At 43.5% G+C, this 16,884-nt stretch overlaps 1 protein-coding gene across 1 annotated transcript in view; it reads right to left on the bottom strand.

Moving 5' to 3' along the window:
• znrf3 (zinc and ring finger 3) overlaps positions 1–16,884 on the bottom strand; it is a 117,075-nt gene that overhangs the window by 83,052 nt on the left and 17,139 nt on the right. The window contains exon 2 of the mRNA XM_036598344.1: positions 14,211–14,780. Coding sequence (XP_036454237.1) covers positions 14,211–14,447 — 237 coding nt within the window. The 5' untranslated portion in view covers positions 14,448–14,780. The remainder of the gene's footprint in view (positions 1–14,210; positions 14,781–16,884) is intronic.

The raw sequence follows: 16,884 nt of genomic DNA, 5'->3' as shown, positions 1-16,884 counted from the left end.
AGTGTAACAGAGAGTAACAGAGTGTAACAGAGTGTTATAGTGTGTAACAGAGTGTAACAATGTGTAACAGAGAGTAACAGAGTGTAACAGTGTGTAACAGAGAGTAACAGAGTGTAACAGAGTGTTATAGTGTGTAACAGAGTGTAACAGAGAGTAACAGAGTGTAACAGAGTGTTATAGTGTGTAACAGAGTGTTATAGTGTGTAACAGAGTGTAACAGAGAGTAACAGACTGTAACAGTGTGTAACAGAGAGTAACAGAGTGTTATAGTGTGTAACAGAGAGTAACAGAGTAACAGACTGTAACAGTGTGTAACAGAGAGTAACAGAGTGTAACAGTGTGTAACAGAGTGTAACAGAGTGTTATAGCGTGTAACAGAGTGTAACAGAGAGTAACAGAGTGTAACAATGCGTAACAGAGAGTAACAGAGTGTTATAGCGTGTAACAGAGTGTAACAGAGAGTAACAGAGTGTAACAATGTGTAACAGAGAGTAACAGAGTGTAACAGAGTGTTATAGTGTGTAACAGAGTGTAACAGAGAGTAACAGACTGTAACAGTGTGTAACAGAGAGTAACAGAGTGTAACAGAGTGTTATAGTGTGTAACAGAGAGTAACAGAGTAACAGACTGTAACAGTGTGTAACAGAGAGTAACAGAGAGTAACAGAGTGTAACAGTGTGTAACAGAGAGTAACAGAGAGTAAGAGTGTAACAGAGTGTTATAGTGTGTAACAGAGTGTAACAGAGAGTAACAGAGTGTAACAGTGTTATAGTGTGTAACAGAGTGTAACAGAGAGTAACAGACTGTAACAGTGTGTAACAGAGAGTAACAAAGTGTAACAGTGTGTAACAGAGAGTAACAGACTGTAAGAGTGTAACAGAGTTTTATAGCGTGTAACAGAGAGTAACAGAGTGTAACAATGTGTAACAGAGTGTAACAGTGTGTAACAGAGAGTAACAGAGAGTAAGAGTGTAACAGAGTAACACAGAGTAACAAAGAGTAACATAGAGTAACAGAGTGTAACAGAGTAACAGAGTGTAACAGAGAGTAACAGAGTGTAACAGAGAGTAACACAGTGTAACAGAGAGTAACACAGTGTAACAGAGTAACAGAGAGTAACAGAGTGTAACATAGAGTAACAGAGTGTAACAGAGTGTAACAGTGTGTAACAGAGAGTAACAGAGTATAACAGAGAGTAAGAGTGTAACAGAGTAACAGAGAGTAACAGAGAGTAACAGAGTATAACAGAGAGTAAGAGTGTAACAGAGTAACAGAGTGTAACAGAGTATAACAGAGAGTAAGAGTGTAAAAGAGTAACACAGAGTAACAGAGAGTAACATAGAGTAACAGTGTAACAGAGAGTAACAGAGAGTAACCGTGTTAGTGTGTAACAGAGAGTAGTAGAGTGTAACAGAGTGTAACAGAGTAACAGAGTGTAACAGAGAGTAACAGAGAGTAACAGTGTTATAGTATGTAACAGAGTAACAGAGAGTAACAGAGTGTAACAGAGTAACAGAGAGTAACAGAGTGTAACAGAGTGTAACAGAGTAACAGAGAGTAACAGAGTGTAACAGAGTAACAGAGAGTAACAGAGAGTAGTAGAGTGTAACAGAGTAACAGAGAGTAACAGAGTAACAGAGAGTAACAGAGAGTAACAGTGTTATAGTATGTAACAGAGTAAATATTTTACATAAATATATTTAATTATTAAGATTTTTTTCTCTTTTGTTATAAACTACACTCATATCCAATGTTTGTTTTATTATTCCATATACTTTTATATTATAAATTGATGATTAACATTTTTAATTGATGATTAACAATTTATATTTTGATTGAATTATCATATATATATATATATATATATTTTTTTTTTTGTAATTAACTTTTGATATATAGATCATTTTTGTTATGCTTTGACAATACAAATGTACATTTGTCATGTCAATAAAGCAAACTTGAACTTGAGTAACAGTGTAACGGTTTGTAACAGAGAGTAACAGACTGTGACAGTGTGTAACAGAGTAACAGAGTAATAGAGTGTAACAGTGTGTAACGGAGTGTAACAGAGTAACAGAGAGTAACAGAGAGTAACACAGTGTAAGAGTGTAACAGAGTAACAGAATGTAACAGAGAGTAACAGTGTGTAACAGTGTAACACAGAGTAACAGAGTGTAACAGAGAGTAACAGAGTGTAACAGAGTAACACAGAGTAACAGAGTGTAACAGAGAGTAACAGAGTGTAACAGAGAGTAACGGAGTGTAACAGAGTAACAGAGAGTAACAGAGAGTAACAGTGTGTAACAGTGTAACACAGAGTAACAGAGTGTAACAGAGAGTAACAGAGTGTAACAGAGTAACACAGAGTAACAGAGTGTAACAGAGAGTAACAGAGTGTAACAGAGAGTAACAGAGTGTAACAGAGAGTAACAGAGTGTAACAGAGTAACACAGAGTAACAGAGTGTAACAGAGAGTAACAGAGTGTAACAGAGAGTAACAGAGTGTAACAGAGTAACACAGAGTAACAGAGTGTAACAGAGTAACAGAATGTAACAGAGAGTAACAGTGTGTAACAGTGTAACACAGAATAACAGAGTGTAACAGAACGTAACAGAGTGTAACAGCTCAAAGCTGCATCTGTACACAGTGAGAGTGAACAACAATCCAAGTTGAGTAAAACCAGTATATAGAGTAAGAGTGTAACAGAGTGTTATAGTGTGTAACAGACTGTAACAGTGTTCCTACATCTGCTTGTCTATTGGTCAGCACGGCTAAAGAGAACGAGCTCTGCTTTTGCGTTTCTGCTGAGGTTCAAGTTTAGATTCATCTCATTGGAGGAAGGAAACCACAGAAGCTGAAGCAGACGTAAAAATCCAATTCTTGTACTTGGACTGCTTATTGAACTTGTTAATGAATTAATATATCCTGCTGTAATGTACAGGGCGTTTATTGGCTAAAATATCCTATTCTAGCGTATAGGAGTGTTTATTGACGTTTATGAACTAATATCTCATATTCTTGCGTATAGGAGTGTTTAATGAGGTTGTTTATGGACTAATATCTCCTATTATAGTATATAGGAGTGTTTACTGAGGTCATTTATGGTCTTACATCTCCTATTCTAGTTCTCTTCTGTATCGTGGTGCTTGTATCTTTTTGAATCATGAAGCTGCTGGTATTACTCAGCTCTAGATGGCGGTAGTGGAAGAAGAGGATGACGATCAAAGCAGGAGACAAAAACAGTTTCATCTGTTCTTTTCCCATAGAAAAAAACAGAGTCTGAAATGGCTTTGGCCAGGATATGAAAGGCTGACGGGCTGGCGGTTTACAGCAGATAGCACTTAACATACAGCTGCCACCACAAAGCCAAGAAATGGAAAAAGTAGCCCAGACTCGCGGCACTTTCAACCTTTTAAACTCGGAGGCTGTCGAACGCTGGTAGAGTTTCCTCCTGTTCTTCTGCAGTCTGCGGCTAAAGCGTGCTGAATCTTCAGACCAAACCAAGCGCTCATTATGGTCTTAATTTAGCACGACGTAACTTTAGCAAGCTTTGAGGAGCCACTTTTTTGGTCACCATCATGCCACACTGCTCTGGGCCGCGCTCTGTCTTTACTGGGTCTTTTGGACACAGCGCCCATCAAAAGCTTGGGGACGACTGTCTTCGAAGAACGTTCCTAATGTAAATAATCATGTTTGCTTTGTTGGTGTATCCTCCTCATTGTAATATTTGAGCACTATTTGTTTAGACAAATGGACATTTTAATAGTAAGCAGTAGTTTTGGGATTGTTGTGTTGCTGGAATGTTAATATTGACTTCAGTTAAACACTCTGGATCTTCCTGAAGACTTCAGCTCCACCTGAAATGTCTAATTACTGCCTGATTACTAATCACTGAGTACTCAGTGAGGTTTGGGAGGTTTGGTTTGGAGGTAAAGCCTGAAAGAAGGTGGATCTTCAGGAAGAGAGTTTACGTGAGATTAGCTGCGTCTCAAAGCCAAAGATGCAGCCGAGGAAGGCTGCATTTCTTGGCCGTTATGTCATTGAAGACCGTGCCGTTTTCTAGAATCTTTTGAATGTGGTCGATGAAGGGATTTGAGTGGTGTCTCCTTCAAGACCTCCAGTCACCCACAATCTTTCACTCGCAGCACCAAACAACACAAAACATCTGAGAAATGGTGAGATGCTCCAGCGTTGACATGTAAAACTGAATTTGAGGTTATTAGGATGTGTAAACTGCGATGTGTTGGTACAGTCAGTTCAGGACGTTCCTCTGTGAGCAAACACACTGAAGAGGAGCCGTCAGACGCCAGCACTAGTGAGATGTTTCATAGCTCGACTTCACTCTCAGACACGAATGTCACGCTGAGCTGAAAGTAACATCCCGTAAACGTCCTTCTGACCGAATGAGTCAGTCCTGAACATCAGGATTCAGACATGGCAGAAAAACACAAACACTGAAGAGAAGAACCTACATATACCCACCATACCCGGGGGGGAGAGAGAGGTGGTTTCAGCGTGAACAGTGATCTGAGCCTTCCTGCCCGTTCCAAACAGGAAGTCAGAATTTCTCCCAGATCCGCACTATGAGTTACATATGGCCATTCTGTACTGCCACGTCTCGCTCGCTCGCTCTGTCTGTCTGTCTGCCTCCTTCTCTATCTCATATGTACATATAACATTAATTCAATATGAATATATTCATTGTGACTGTAGTAGAGCTGCCACAACTCACTGACATTATCAATTTAAAAAAACTGACAACAAATCTTGTTGTTTTCATGATGATGTCAAGGAAAAGGAAACACAGATTAGAGCACAGTTACACTCGACTCACAGTCAACAGGACGAAACTTCAGTTTCACATCATCTAAGAAGACGTTTCTCATCTGACTGTAAAACTGAGCTCCGCTTTGACGGCAGCACGACTGACATTCGTGAAGATATGAAACACATTCATGCAGAAAAAGACTAAAGCAGAGAATGAGTGGCAGCAAAGCTGCAGTGAGGAGTTAAAAACAGCGCATCCTCAGCTTTTCAGTTTGAGCTCTGAGTAAAATAAAGCGGAAGAGCTGCATTTTCATCTAAATCGTACTAACTCAGCGCTGCGCTGATGCTCACTGACCTGCTTGTCGTCATGGATACAGATATTTTACAAAAACATGCATGTCTGAGAACCGGCTGCTCAGCAATATCAGCTTTAATTACTGATCACACAAAATAACCCTTTGATATCTGCTTCATTATTAGAAACGAAATTATAGGAAAAGCAAAGCTAAGTTTTTGTATTTCGAGTGAAGCGGTGAGTCACGCTGCGAGTGAAGGAGATCAGGCAGGTGTTTATGTTTAAAAGAGCATCGAGCAAAACGAAGAAATAATCTTTGTTTTTTAAATTTGTTGAAAGAAACATCATGTATGATGTGAAATATTTCATTACTGACAGACTTCTGACTTTTTCTTGAAAGACTTTTTGTTTTCCCAACTAATCAACAAATCAAAGTCACTAAGGCTTTATTTATTTAGGATAAACTCATGTAAATACTGGTTAAGGTTATATTGGTTAAGGATGAACTCGTTACGTGTACATTCACTCGTTCAGGCTCAAATATAATTGTGGATGTTTATTACAGTGAGAGTGATGATCGGGTGAGTTAATCAGCTAAGGATAATCGCACGTTTTGGGCAGGTCACCTGACCACAGGTAAAACAAGTTGGCACAAACACACCTCTGGGACGTTCCACCTGGGCGAGTGTGGCGGTGGCGCCATGGTAACGCTTTTATGAGGATGTGTCATCACCTGCACTGTCACAGCCGGCACTGTTTAATGAAATATCACTTCTGTTTATACAAGGACCTTCAGCTACAGACGGAACGAGGACAGACGGGTGACTCAAACAGAGCATCAGGGCCAAAACTCATACCAAACAAACCGCACGGCAGCTAATGACTTACAAAACATCAACAGCCAAAGATCCAGCGCCAGCTAAGGCCTCGTTAGCATAATCGCTCACAGAGAGCCGAGGTGACGGAAAACGGAGTTTCCTTCTCTTTATGAGTTTAATGTAGAACACAGGGGATAATGACAGTTTGTATGATTAAAACAGGTTCCGGTTCCAGGTTCTGTGCTTTTGGTGTTCTTCTCGTGTTCCCGTGGGCTGAAAGATCAATCGTCTTTATATCAAAATCACAATTTTGCAATTTTCTAATTCTGCAATTTTTATTACATTGTCAACAATGTTGTCTTAACAGGTTTTAATGGGAAAACATTAAATATAATAACACAGAGCTGGTAAGCTGCCTGTAGATGAGTTGGACCAATCAGAAACAACAAGACACTCATGTTCTATACATGTGACATCACAACCATCACAACTAACTTGTAGACTGACGTTCTCAGTGTTCAAGATTCATGCCAGAAAAAGTGGATACTCTGCACTTCTTGGCCAAAAAAATCAGGCCTGAAAATTATTTTATAGAAAATGACTTCATTTAAATCACAATCACAATATTTTTCAGAAAATTGCAATTTGATATTTTCCCCAAATTATTCAGCCCTCACAGCAACGTCATCTGTGAGTTCTGACAGCAGTCAGTCAAGTTTTCTTCAGATCCTCCCTGAAAACTCTTCTTATACCATTAAAGCGACTTCCTCCATCCTGAGTGTTTGTGATCAGTGATCTGTACAGAACTCACTCCTTTATTAGTTTAATCTCCTGTTGGTGTACTGGAGTGTAATACAGCAGATAAACAGCTCACAGTGAGGGTGAGACAGGCTGAAAGTACAGCCTCCACACCGCAGCGCTCTGACTGACGACAGACAACTGAATGATAAATTCCATCTATCGCGACTGACGATGAATCTGGAGGATTTAAATGTCAGAAAATGTGCTTTAAGATGTGCTAAAGTAACACGTTTGTCTCATAATCCTTTATTTCCTTCAGAGTGTTATGATGTGTATCAGTGCTCAGTCTGAATGTGCTGTCTGACGTTCTGTAACAGCGAGAGGCAGAACTTCATTTTACTGCTGTTCTTGATAAACAGATAAAACTGCAGCCTTCACAGCGCAGAACACCAAACAATGTTTGCATCAAAGTTAATAAAAACAAACCATCCGAAGCCTATTGTTGTAGTTAACAGCCTGATAATAATAATGTACAATAAAAAAGCTATGATAACAGTAGCCTAGCGGCTGACGTCATGGTAAGCTTTGATTTTATTCTTTTAACAAGAAGTGATTTATAGGCTTTAAACACACAACCTACAGCAAGATCAATCAAACCATATCAAAACTAATAAACCATTCCAAAAACTACCAAACCACCCCAACACACACTGTTATACACCCCCCACACACTCTGTTACACCCCCACACACACTCTGTTATACACCCCACACACTCTGTTACAACCCAACACACACACTGTTACACACCCCACACACACACTCTGTTACACCCCCCACACACTCTGTTATACACCCCACACACACACTCTGTTATACACCCCCACACACTCTGTTATACACCCCCACACACTCTGTTACACACCCCACACACTCTGTTATACACCCCACACACACACTCTGTTATACACCCCCCACACACTCTGTTATACACTCCACACACTCTGTTACACACCCCTACTACACCCCCCACACACTCTGTTACACACCCCACACACTCTGTTACACCCCCCACACACTCTGTTACACACTCCACCACACTCTGTTACACCCCCACAACACTCTGTCAAACCTTCCAACACTACTAACACCTTCCAAAAACTATCAACCACACCACACAATCTGTTACTACCCCCACACACACTCTGTTAACCCCACACACACTCTGTTACACACACACTCTTTACACCCCCCACACTCTTTGGCTGTTACACCCAACACACACACTCTGTTACACCCCCCACACACTCTGTTACACCCCCACACACACACACACTCTGTTACACCCCCACACACACTCTGTTACACCCCCACACACACACACTCTGTTACACACCCCCACACACTCTGTTACACCCCCACACACACACTCTGTTACACCCCCCACACACTCTGTTACACCCCCACACACTCTGTTACACCCCCCACACACTCTGTTACACCCCAACACACACACTCTGTTACACCCCCCACACACTCTGTTACACCCCAACACACACACTCTGTTACACATCCCTCACACACTCTGTTACACCCCAACACACACACTCTGTTACACCCCCCACACACTCTGTTACACCCCCCACACACTCTGTTACACCCCCCACACACTCTGTTACACCCCCACACACACTCTGTTACACCCCCCCACACACTCTGTTATACACCCCACACACACACTCTGTTATACACCCCCCACACACTGTTACACACCCCACACACACACTCTGTTACACACCCCACACACTCTGTTACACCCCCACACACTGTTTACACACACTCTGTTACACCCCCCACACACTCTGTTACACCCCCCACACACTCTGTTACACCCCCCACACACTCTGTTATACACCCCCCACACACTCTGTTACACCCCCCACACACTCTGTTACACCCCCAACACACACACTCTGTTATCACACCCTCACACACTCTGTTACACCCCACACACACACACTCTGTTACACCCCCCACACACTCTGTTACACCCCCACACACACTCTGTTACACCCCCCACACACTCTGTTATACACCCCAACACACACACTCTGTTACACCCCCCACACACTCTGTTACACCCCAACACACACACTCTGTTACACATCCCTCACACACTCTGTTACACCCCCCACACACACACTCTGTTACACCCCCACACACACTCTGTTACACCCCCCACACACTCTGTTACACCCCAACACACACACTCTGTTACACCCCCCCACACACTCTGTTACACCCCCCACACACTCTGTTACAACCCAACACACACACTGTGTTACACCCCCCACACACTCTGTTACACCCCCCACACACTCTGTTACACCCCAACACACACACTGTTACACCCCCCCACACACACTCTGTTACACCCCCCACACACTCTGTTACACCCCCCACACACTCTGTTACACCCCCCACACACTCTGTTACACCCCCCACACACTCTGTTACACCCCCCCACACACTCTGTTACACATCCCTCACACTCTGTCATACACCCCCACACACTCTGTTACACCCCCCACACACTCTGTTATACCCCCCACACACACACTCTGTTACACCCCCCCACACACTCTGTTACACCCCCCCACACACTCTGTTACACACACACTCTGTTACACCCCCCCACACACACACTCTGTTACACCCCCACACACACTCTGTTACACCCCCCACACACACTCTGTTATACACCCCCCACACACTCTGTTACACCCCCCACACACTCTGTTACACCCCACACACTCTGTTATACACCCCCCACACACTCTGTTACACACCCCACACACTCTGTTATACACCCCCACACACACACTCTGTTATACACCCCCACACACTCTGTTATACACCCCCCACACACTCTGTTATACACCCCACACACACACTCTGTTATACACCCCCACACACACTCTGTTACACACCCCCACACACTCTGTTATACACCCCACACACACACTGTTATACACCCCCAAACACTGTTACACCCCCACACACTCTGTTATACACCCCACACACACACTCTGTTATACACCCCCACACACTCTGTTATACACCCCCACACACTCTGTTACACACCCCACACACTCTGTTATACACCCCTACACACTCTGTTACTCACCCCACCACACTGTTACACACCCCAACACACTCTGTTACACACCCCTACTACACCCCCCACACACTCTGTTACACCCCCACACACTCTGTTACACAACCCACCACACTCTGTTACACACCCCACACACACTCTGTTATACACGCCTACTACACCCCCCACACACTCTGTTACACCCCACACACACACTCTGTTACACACCCCCACACACTCTGTTACACCCCCCACACACTCTGTTATACACCCCCTACACACACTCTGTTACACATCCCAACACACACTTTGTTACACCCCCCACACACTCTGTTATACACCCACACACACACTCTGTTACACATCCCCCACACACTCTGTTATACACCCCCCACACACACTCTGTTATACACCCCCCACACACTCTGTTACACACCCCTACTACACACCCCCACACACTCTGTTACACATCCCCCACACATTCTGTTATACACCCCCCACACACTCTGTTACACACCCCTACTACACACCCCCACACACTCTGTTACACATCCCCCACACACTCTGTCATACACCCCCACACACACTCTGTTATACACCCCCACACACACTCTGTTATACACCCCCACACACTCTGTTACACACCCCTACTACACACCCCTCACACACTCTGTTACACATCCCCCACACACTCTGTTATACACCCCCACACACACTCTGTTACACACCCCTACTACACACCCCCAAACACTCTGTTACACATCCCCCACACACTCTGTTATACACCCCCACACACACTCTGTTATACACCCCCACACACTCTGTTACACACCCCTACTACACACCCCCCACACACTCTGTTACACATCCCCCACACACTGTTTCACACCCCAACACACTCTGTTACACACCCCTACTACACACCCTCCACACACTCTGTTACACACCCCAACACACTCTGTTACACACCCCTACTACACACCCTCCACACACTGTTACACGTCCCCCACAAACTCTGTTTCACACCCCAACACACTCTGTTACACACCCCTACTACACACCCTCCACACACTCTGTTACACATCCCCCACACACTCTGTTACACCCCCCCACATACTCTGTTACACCCCAAACACACACCCTGTTACACCCCCCCAACCCCCACTTTGTTGAAGTTAACCCCGCCTGTGGGGTAAACTGCCACATTTGCACTCACTCTGCTTTCGGCTGAGTTGGTGATAAATTGTAGGAGCTGCAACAAAGTTTCTGTTTTCATTTACAGAAAATATGTGTTGCTTTTATTTAAAAAACTTGCTTAAATATTTTTTAATTATTTAGCAAAAAACAAAACTTATTAGGTTGTTTCCTGCTCTTCTCTGAACAGAGACGATACGAGGATATATTATCATTTTGGTGATAAACTCTGTTACGATACTGTTCTGAGTGCATGATGGACATTTTAACACTGAACACCTGCATGAATCTTAATAAAGACAGATTCAGAAGCCTGGAAACAACAACAACAACAACGAGCGTACAGTATCTGAATAAACTACTGTAATACGTAGCTGTTCTGTTGGCAGCTTGTTTTTATATCTTATTTTAATTCATTTATCTACTGTTCGATCTTTCCTCCTGTTTCCTTCTGAAATAGTTTTGTTTACTTGCTTTTTAGCCCAAAAAGAGAAGAACACAGCCCAACGAATTTCACTGCCTATACAGCTTCTTACTCGCCAGCTACTTATTCTTATTTTCCGTTCCACCTTAAATGATGCAGCTGAACATAACAAACTGTGCCATTTAAGGTGGAACGGGAAATTCGAAAAGGAAAAGAAGCCAATTTTTGAGCTGCTTCTAGTCAAGTTGGTAATTTTGGAAAGGTTCTTTTACTTTGAGTCATTATCTCACTTCAATAAAACAACACTTTCACTTCAATAAAACAACACTTTTACTGCAGGACGGGTTCAGGACACTCTCTATACGCCTCGCTGTAACACATATGGTGAAAAAAGCCACTGGAGACGAGCAGCCGTCTGGCCTCGGAGGCCAAACTCTGTCTGAAGCTAAAGCAAACCTAAATGACTGTGGCTTTTCAATGTATAGCTGTGGTCTCGCATCTCTATGTGGTTTAAGCCCAGTGCCAAACAGTCCATGCTAAATACACAGACGGCTAGTCTAAATATCTCGACCGCTAAATACCTCATCCTGCCCCTTCCAGAGCCTGCCACCTACACCACGGCCACTGGAAAGAAACGATGATGACCGCTTGCCATTTTGATGAATATGATATAGGCTTATTACAAGCAGACTGGTGAAAGTTCTGAGGACGGAAGTACGCTGGGTGTATACGGCGTAAATACAGTGTAAATATAAAACCTACCCTACATTTCTCATTTTTCTCCTTTCAACCGCACGAGGTCGAGAGGCTGCCTAAACAAAGAGACTGTACAGGCTTCAAAGAGGCTCCTTCCAGCCGGGCGACCGTGGGGCTGTTCACAGAGCTGCAATTAGACCCTATTTCAATACATCTACTGACTTCAGCTGAAGCAGAGTGGCCTCAAAATAATCAATCAGTCCTGAACACTGCGCCTCACGTGCAGGACCCCTCTCACAGCACGGCAACGTGTTTACCTCATCTTTACCACACGTTTATCACGTTTACCTCACGTTTGTCACGTTTACCTTGTGTTCAGATCTACCTCGCGTTTGCCTCATGTTTAACGTATTTACCTCACATTCATCACACACTCACATTTACCTCACATTTATCAGACATTTACCTCACATTTACCATATTTACCACAGGTTTATGTTATATTTACCATACATTTACATTTACCTCAGATTTATGACGTTTGTCACACACACGCCACGTTTACACATACATTCGCATGGTTAACGCACATCTACCCCAGGGTTAGATTTACCCACACTTACCTCACATTAATCCATGCTTACATTTACTCCACGTTTACTTCCATCGCATCTACTTCATATGTACATGTTTGACAGATTGTCCTCACATTGCTTCACGATTATACCACATTTACCCCATTTGCCCCACGTTTACACATTTACCTTACATTTGTCCAACGTTTACAACATTTAGCATAACGTTCACGACGCATTTACTAACCCCTAACCCCACATTCGTTACTTATACAATACATACATACACTCATGTTTACTACACATTTACTACAGATTACCTCACATTCACTAAACATTAACTTTACTACACACGTATTACATTATCGCACGTTTACTACATTCTCTTATTCAACACACATTTACTACGTTACCTCATGTTTATTACACATGTTTATATCTTATGTTTACTACACGTGCTGCATGTCATGTTCTCCACAGCTACTCTATATTTATTTCATGTTTATTTCACACATACTGCACGTTTACTGCACGTTTACTGCACGTTTACTCCAGAATGATCTATGGAGCAGAAAGACTAAAAGCCTGTTCAGATTTATGATCATTTCCAAACTCTGCTCTGATCTGAAACACGAGTCCTGCTCCGCACACCTGAGAGGGTTCAGTAACACTGTAACGCCATATATCTCCACCAAACCGTCACACAGCTCTCGAGACTCATCGAACCACAGGAGCAAAAGCTAAAAAACACACCTGATCTTCTCCGAGTTTGAAGCAGAGCCTCTCCGTTTCAGCTCGGCTGATTTATTGGGCGGCATTTCGTACTTTTTTTAAGCCAGATTTGCAGCTCTGTGCACCAAACGAGTCAATAAAAGGCACCACGTTACTGCAGAGCGGGCAGAGAACAGTGGAGAACGTGGGCAGCACGTCCAGCTCCAACACCACGAGCTCCAACTAAAACCTGCTGTAGCAGCTAAAGTCCAAAAAATCAGCTCTTTTACTGAAGACCAACATGTAAGTCCACATTTAGACCCGAGTGGACACTCAAACCAGCAGCTCAGGCCAAACACAGCTCTCTACATGTTCATAAACATAACTGTACAAATGTGGGAACCTCTTTAACTCTCAAAGCAAGTGTAGCAGCTCAGCGCACTCAGTCCCGCATCTTCTGCTGGAGAGTCTTTGCTGAAGTTACTGGAAGAAAACAACAAAGAAATCAAGCCCGCTTGGAAACTTCTGTCCTGCAAAAATGACTCACTTTGCAGAAGAAAAGTTTGTTTTGCAGTTTTCAGCGCGTTTGCTTTCTTCTCTGTAACTTAAGCTCAAACTTTTTTCTTCAGCATGCATTAAAGTGAGCGTGCTCAACCTTCTGTGTGTTTTTTTAACGCGAGGCCATTTTGCGCGAGTTTGCTCCGCGCCTCGAGCCAGGCCAGCGGCGCTAAAGCTCTACAGAACCGACCCGAAGCAAAGACAGCAAAGAGAGCCGCAGCTCAGGCTGGAGAGCATAAAGAAGAGCTCGTGGAGAAGTTTTTAATGCACCCACTTGTACTATCTCTCCCTCGGCGCTGATGGTGGCTCCGGCTCTGGAGAAGCGTCCCTGCAGGCCGGTGGTGTAGGTGGTGTAATCCCCGCTGGGGCTCGACTCGAACAGAACCACTTCCACGAAGGCCGTGTCTTTGGCCCAGGCGGAGCCCGGCAGGAGCACCAGCGCCAGCAGCGGGAGCAGCGGCCAAGCGTGGCCGCCTGAGAGCGACCCAGCCGGGGCACGCTTCATCATCATCTCGCCGGTCGGATCAGCGCGGAGCGGAGCATAATTTCCAAGATTGCCGCGGTTTTTCCGTCGAAAGCGACGATTCTGTGATCAGATAAGAAAAAAGGCACGTTTTGGTGGAAAAAAAGAGACAAAAACCCAAATAAACCTCCACGGTGGTGTTTATTTCAGCATTGCAGCCTGGACACTCGCACTGCTCTGCTCTAACTGCACTGCTCTCTCTCTCTCTCTCTCTCTCTCTCTCTCTCTCTCTCTCTCTCTCTCTCTCTCCAGCGCCTCAAAGCGGATCTCCTTTGATCTTCAAACACGTGATTTTTTAATATTTTCTCTCTCTCTCTCTCTCTCCTAAAGGGTTATCCCCACCCACCGAGCTCCTCCTAACCCTCTCCTCTCCTCCTCCACTTCTCTCCCTCTCCTGACTGCCATACAGCTCTCTTTAAGGTGGCTCTGAAACCTTTTATCCTCTGAACTACTTTCGTTTCGTCTCAACGCCGCAGAACGCGCGCGCCGAGCTCCACGCGTCCCTACACGCTGCGAAACAAGCCACCTGTTGCAGCGAGCTCGTGTTTTCTGTGACGTTGTGTCACCTTTCAAACTTTTCTCTCCGGTCCACCTTAAGAGGAACTCAAGTTCCGCCCCTGACAAAGAGCTGAAGCGCCGCGCTGTGTTCACGCGGCGGGCTTGTTTATGTGAAAGTGTATTTATGCTGTTTTACTAAGAAGCTCGTTAAGTTCAGAGGACAGTCGCCGTGTTGATGATGTTTTATGTCGTTGTGTTTCTGTCTGACATCCGCTTAAAACATCTGTGCGAAAAAACAGTCATCATTAATTTCTACATGATTGTTTTTCAGCCTCACTTTATCCCCCACAGTTAAACAGGCTGATTCTGTTACTGTACCTTTATATGTATATATATATATGTAAATGAGCTTTGATGTGATTGGCTGTAGGCTGAACGGGCGGGGCTAAAGACCTGTAGGCTGAATGGGCGGGTCTAAAGAGCTGTAAGCTGAATGGGCGGGGCTAAAGAGTTGTAGGCTGAATGGGCGGGGCTAAAGAGTTGTAGCTGAATGGGCGGGGCTAAAGAGTTGTAGGCTGAATGGGCGGGGCTAAAGTGCTGTAGGCTGAATGGGCGGGTCTAAAGAGCTGTAAGCTGAATGGGTGGAGCTAAAGTGCTGTAAGCTGAATGGGCGGGGCTAAAGAGCTGTAGGCTGAATGGGCCTCTGTGTATTGAGAATATGCCCTCCCAAATATGTAAAGGGAATTCCACTGATTTTTTAAATTCCCCCATAACTCAGTGTGTGAGTTGTAATCAGAGTGATTCAGAGTGGTTTGGTGTGAAATGGTTCAGATGTCTTTACAGTGGTGGTGATGGGAACCAGGGGTCGCCATGACTACAACACAAACACAGCCGTTTTATTTACTATCCAGAACCACCAGTGAACCTACACGAGTCTTCTGAGTTTATATGGAATGTTGATGATGGAAAATAGTGGAAAATCTGAAATAATAAGTTTTCTTTGGGGACTATTTTGCCTCACAGCGCCCTGCATGTATAATGGAGCTTTTAGAGGTGGACGTCTGGTTCCTATCACCACCACTGTGAACAGCTCTGACTCGGTAAGTTTATCTAGAACAGAGCGTTTCACACCAAACCACTCTGAACCACTTTGTTTACATCTGAACTGTTTAATTATGCAAATATTTTTGGGAAATAGTAATTCCCTCTTATGACTAGTATGTGTTGAATACATTTTGAATAAATTAATCAGTTTTTTAAACAGGTTCTAACCTTTGAAGCTGAAATGTTTGAGATGATTTAAAAGCTGGTCCTGTGCATTCGTGTTTATTAGTGTTGGCTTCTGTGTTTATTTAGCAGATCACTCCTCAGATCTGTTCACACTGGAGTGTTAGGCGTTAGGCCACAGGCTGCTGGCAAACTAGTAGCATATTACATTATTGATTATGTATCAGCTCTGAAATATATCAGTTTTTAGCCAACAGATTTATTAAAAAAGTGTCAGTCTGTGTATCTTCTGTTTCTGTGCAATTTAAAAATCAGATAAAGAAAAAACATATTTTTCTTTTTTTAGTCTCTCAAAACAAAAACGCATTGTTTCATGTAAAACATGTGTTTAAATAATGAATTCTTAGCTTCTTTTCATTTTGAAATTCCTGATTTTCTTTCTTAACAGCAAAATGGGAAACACAACAGACAAAATATTAAAATGTTTTTGTTGTTGTAAAATGTTGTTTCATTGCCACACAGAGGTGACCAACAGGGGGAGACACAAGTATCTGAACAGAGAACGAGGCGAGAAAATAACTCAGAGCCGAGAGTTAAAGACCAGAGATTCACCGCTGGAGCCGCGACAAGAGACGATCGTCAAAATGTTTAATGACAAATAATTAATATGACTTACACTGCAAATAAATGACCATCAGGC

The sequence above is a fragment of the Colossoma macropomum genome, unplaced genomic scaffold (assembly GCF_904425465.1).
Source record: "Colossoma macropomum unplaced genomic scaffold, Colossoma_macropomum, whole genome shotgun sequence".
NCBI classification, from domain to species: domain Eukaryota; kingdom Metazoa; phylum Chordata; class Actinopteri; order Characiformes; family Serrasalmidae; genus Colossoma; species Colossoma macropomum.
This window is presented reverse-complemented; position numbering and strand designations above follow the sequence as displayed.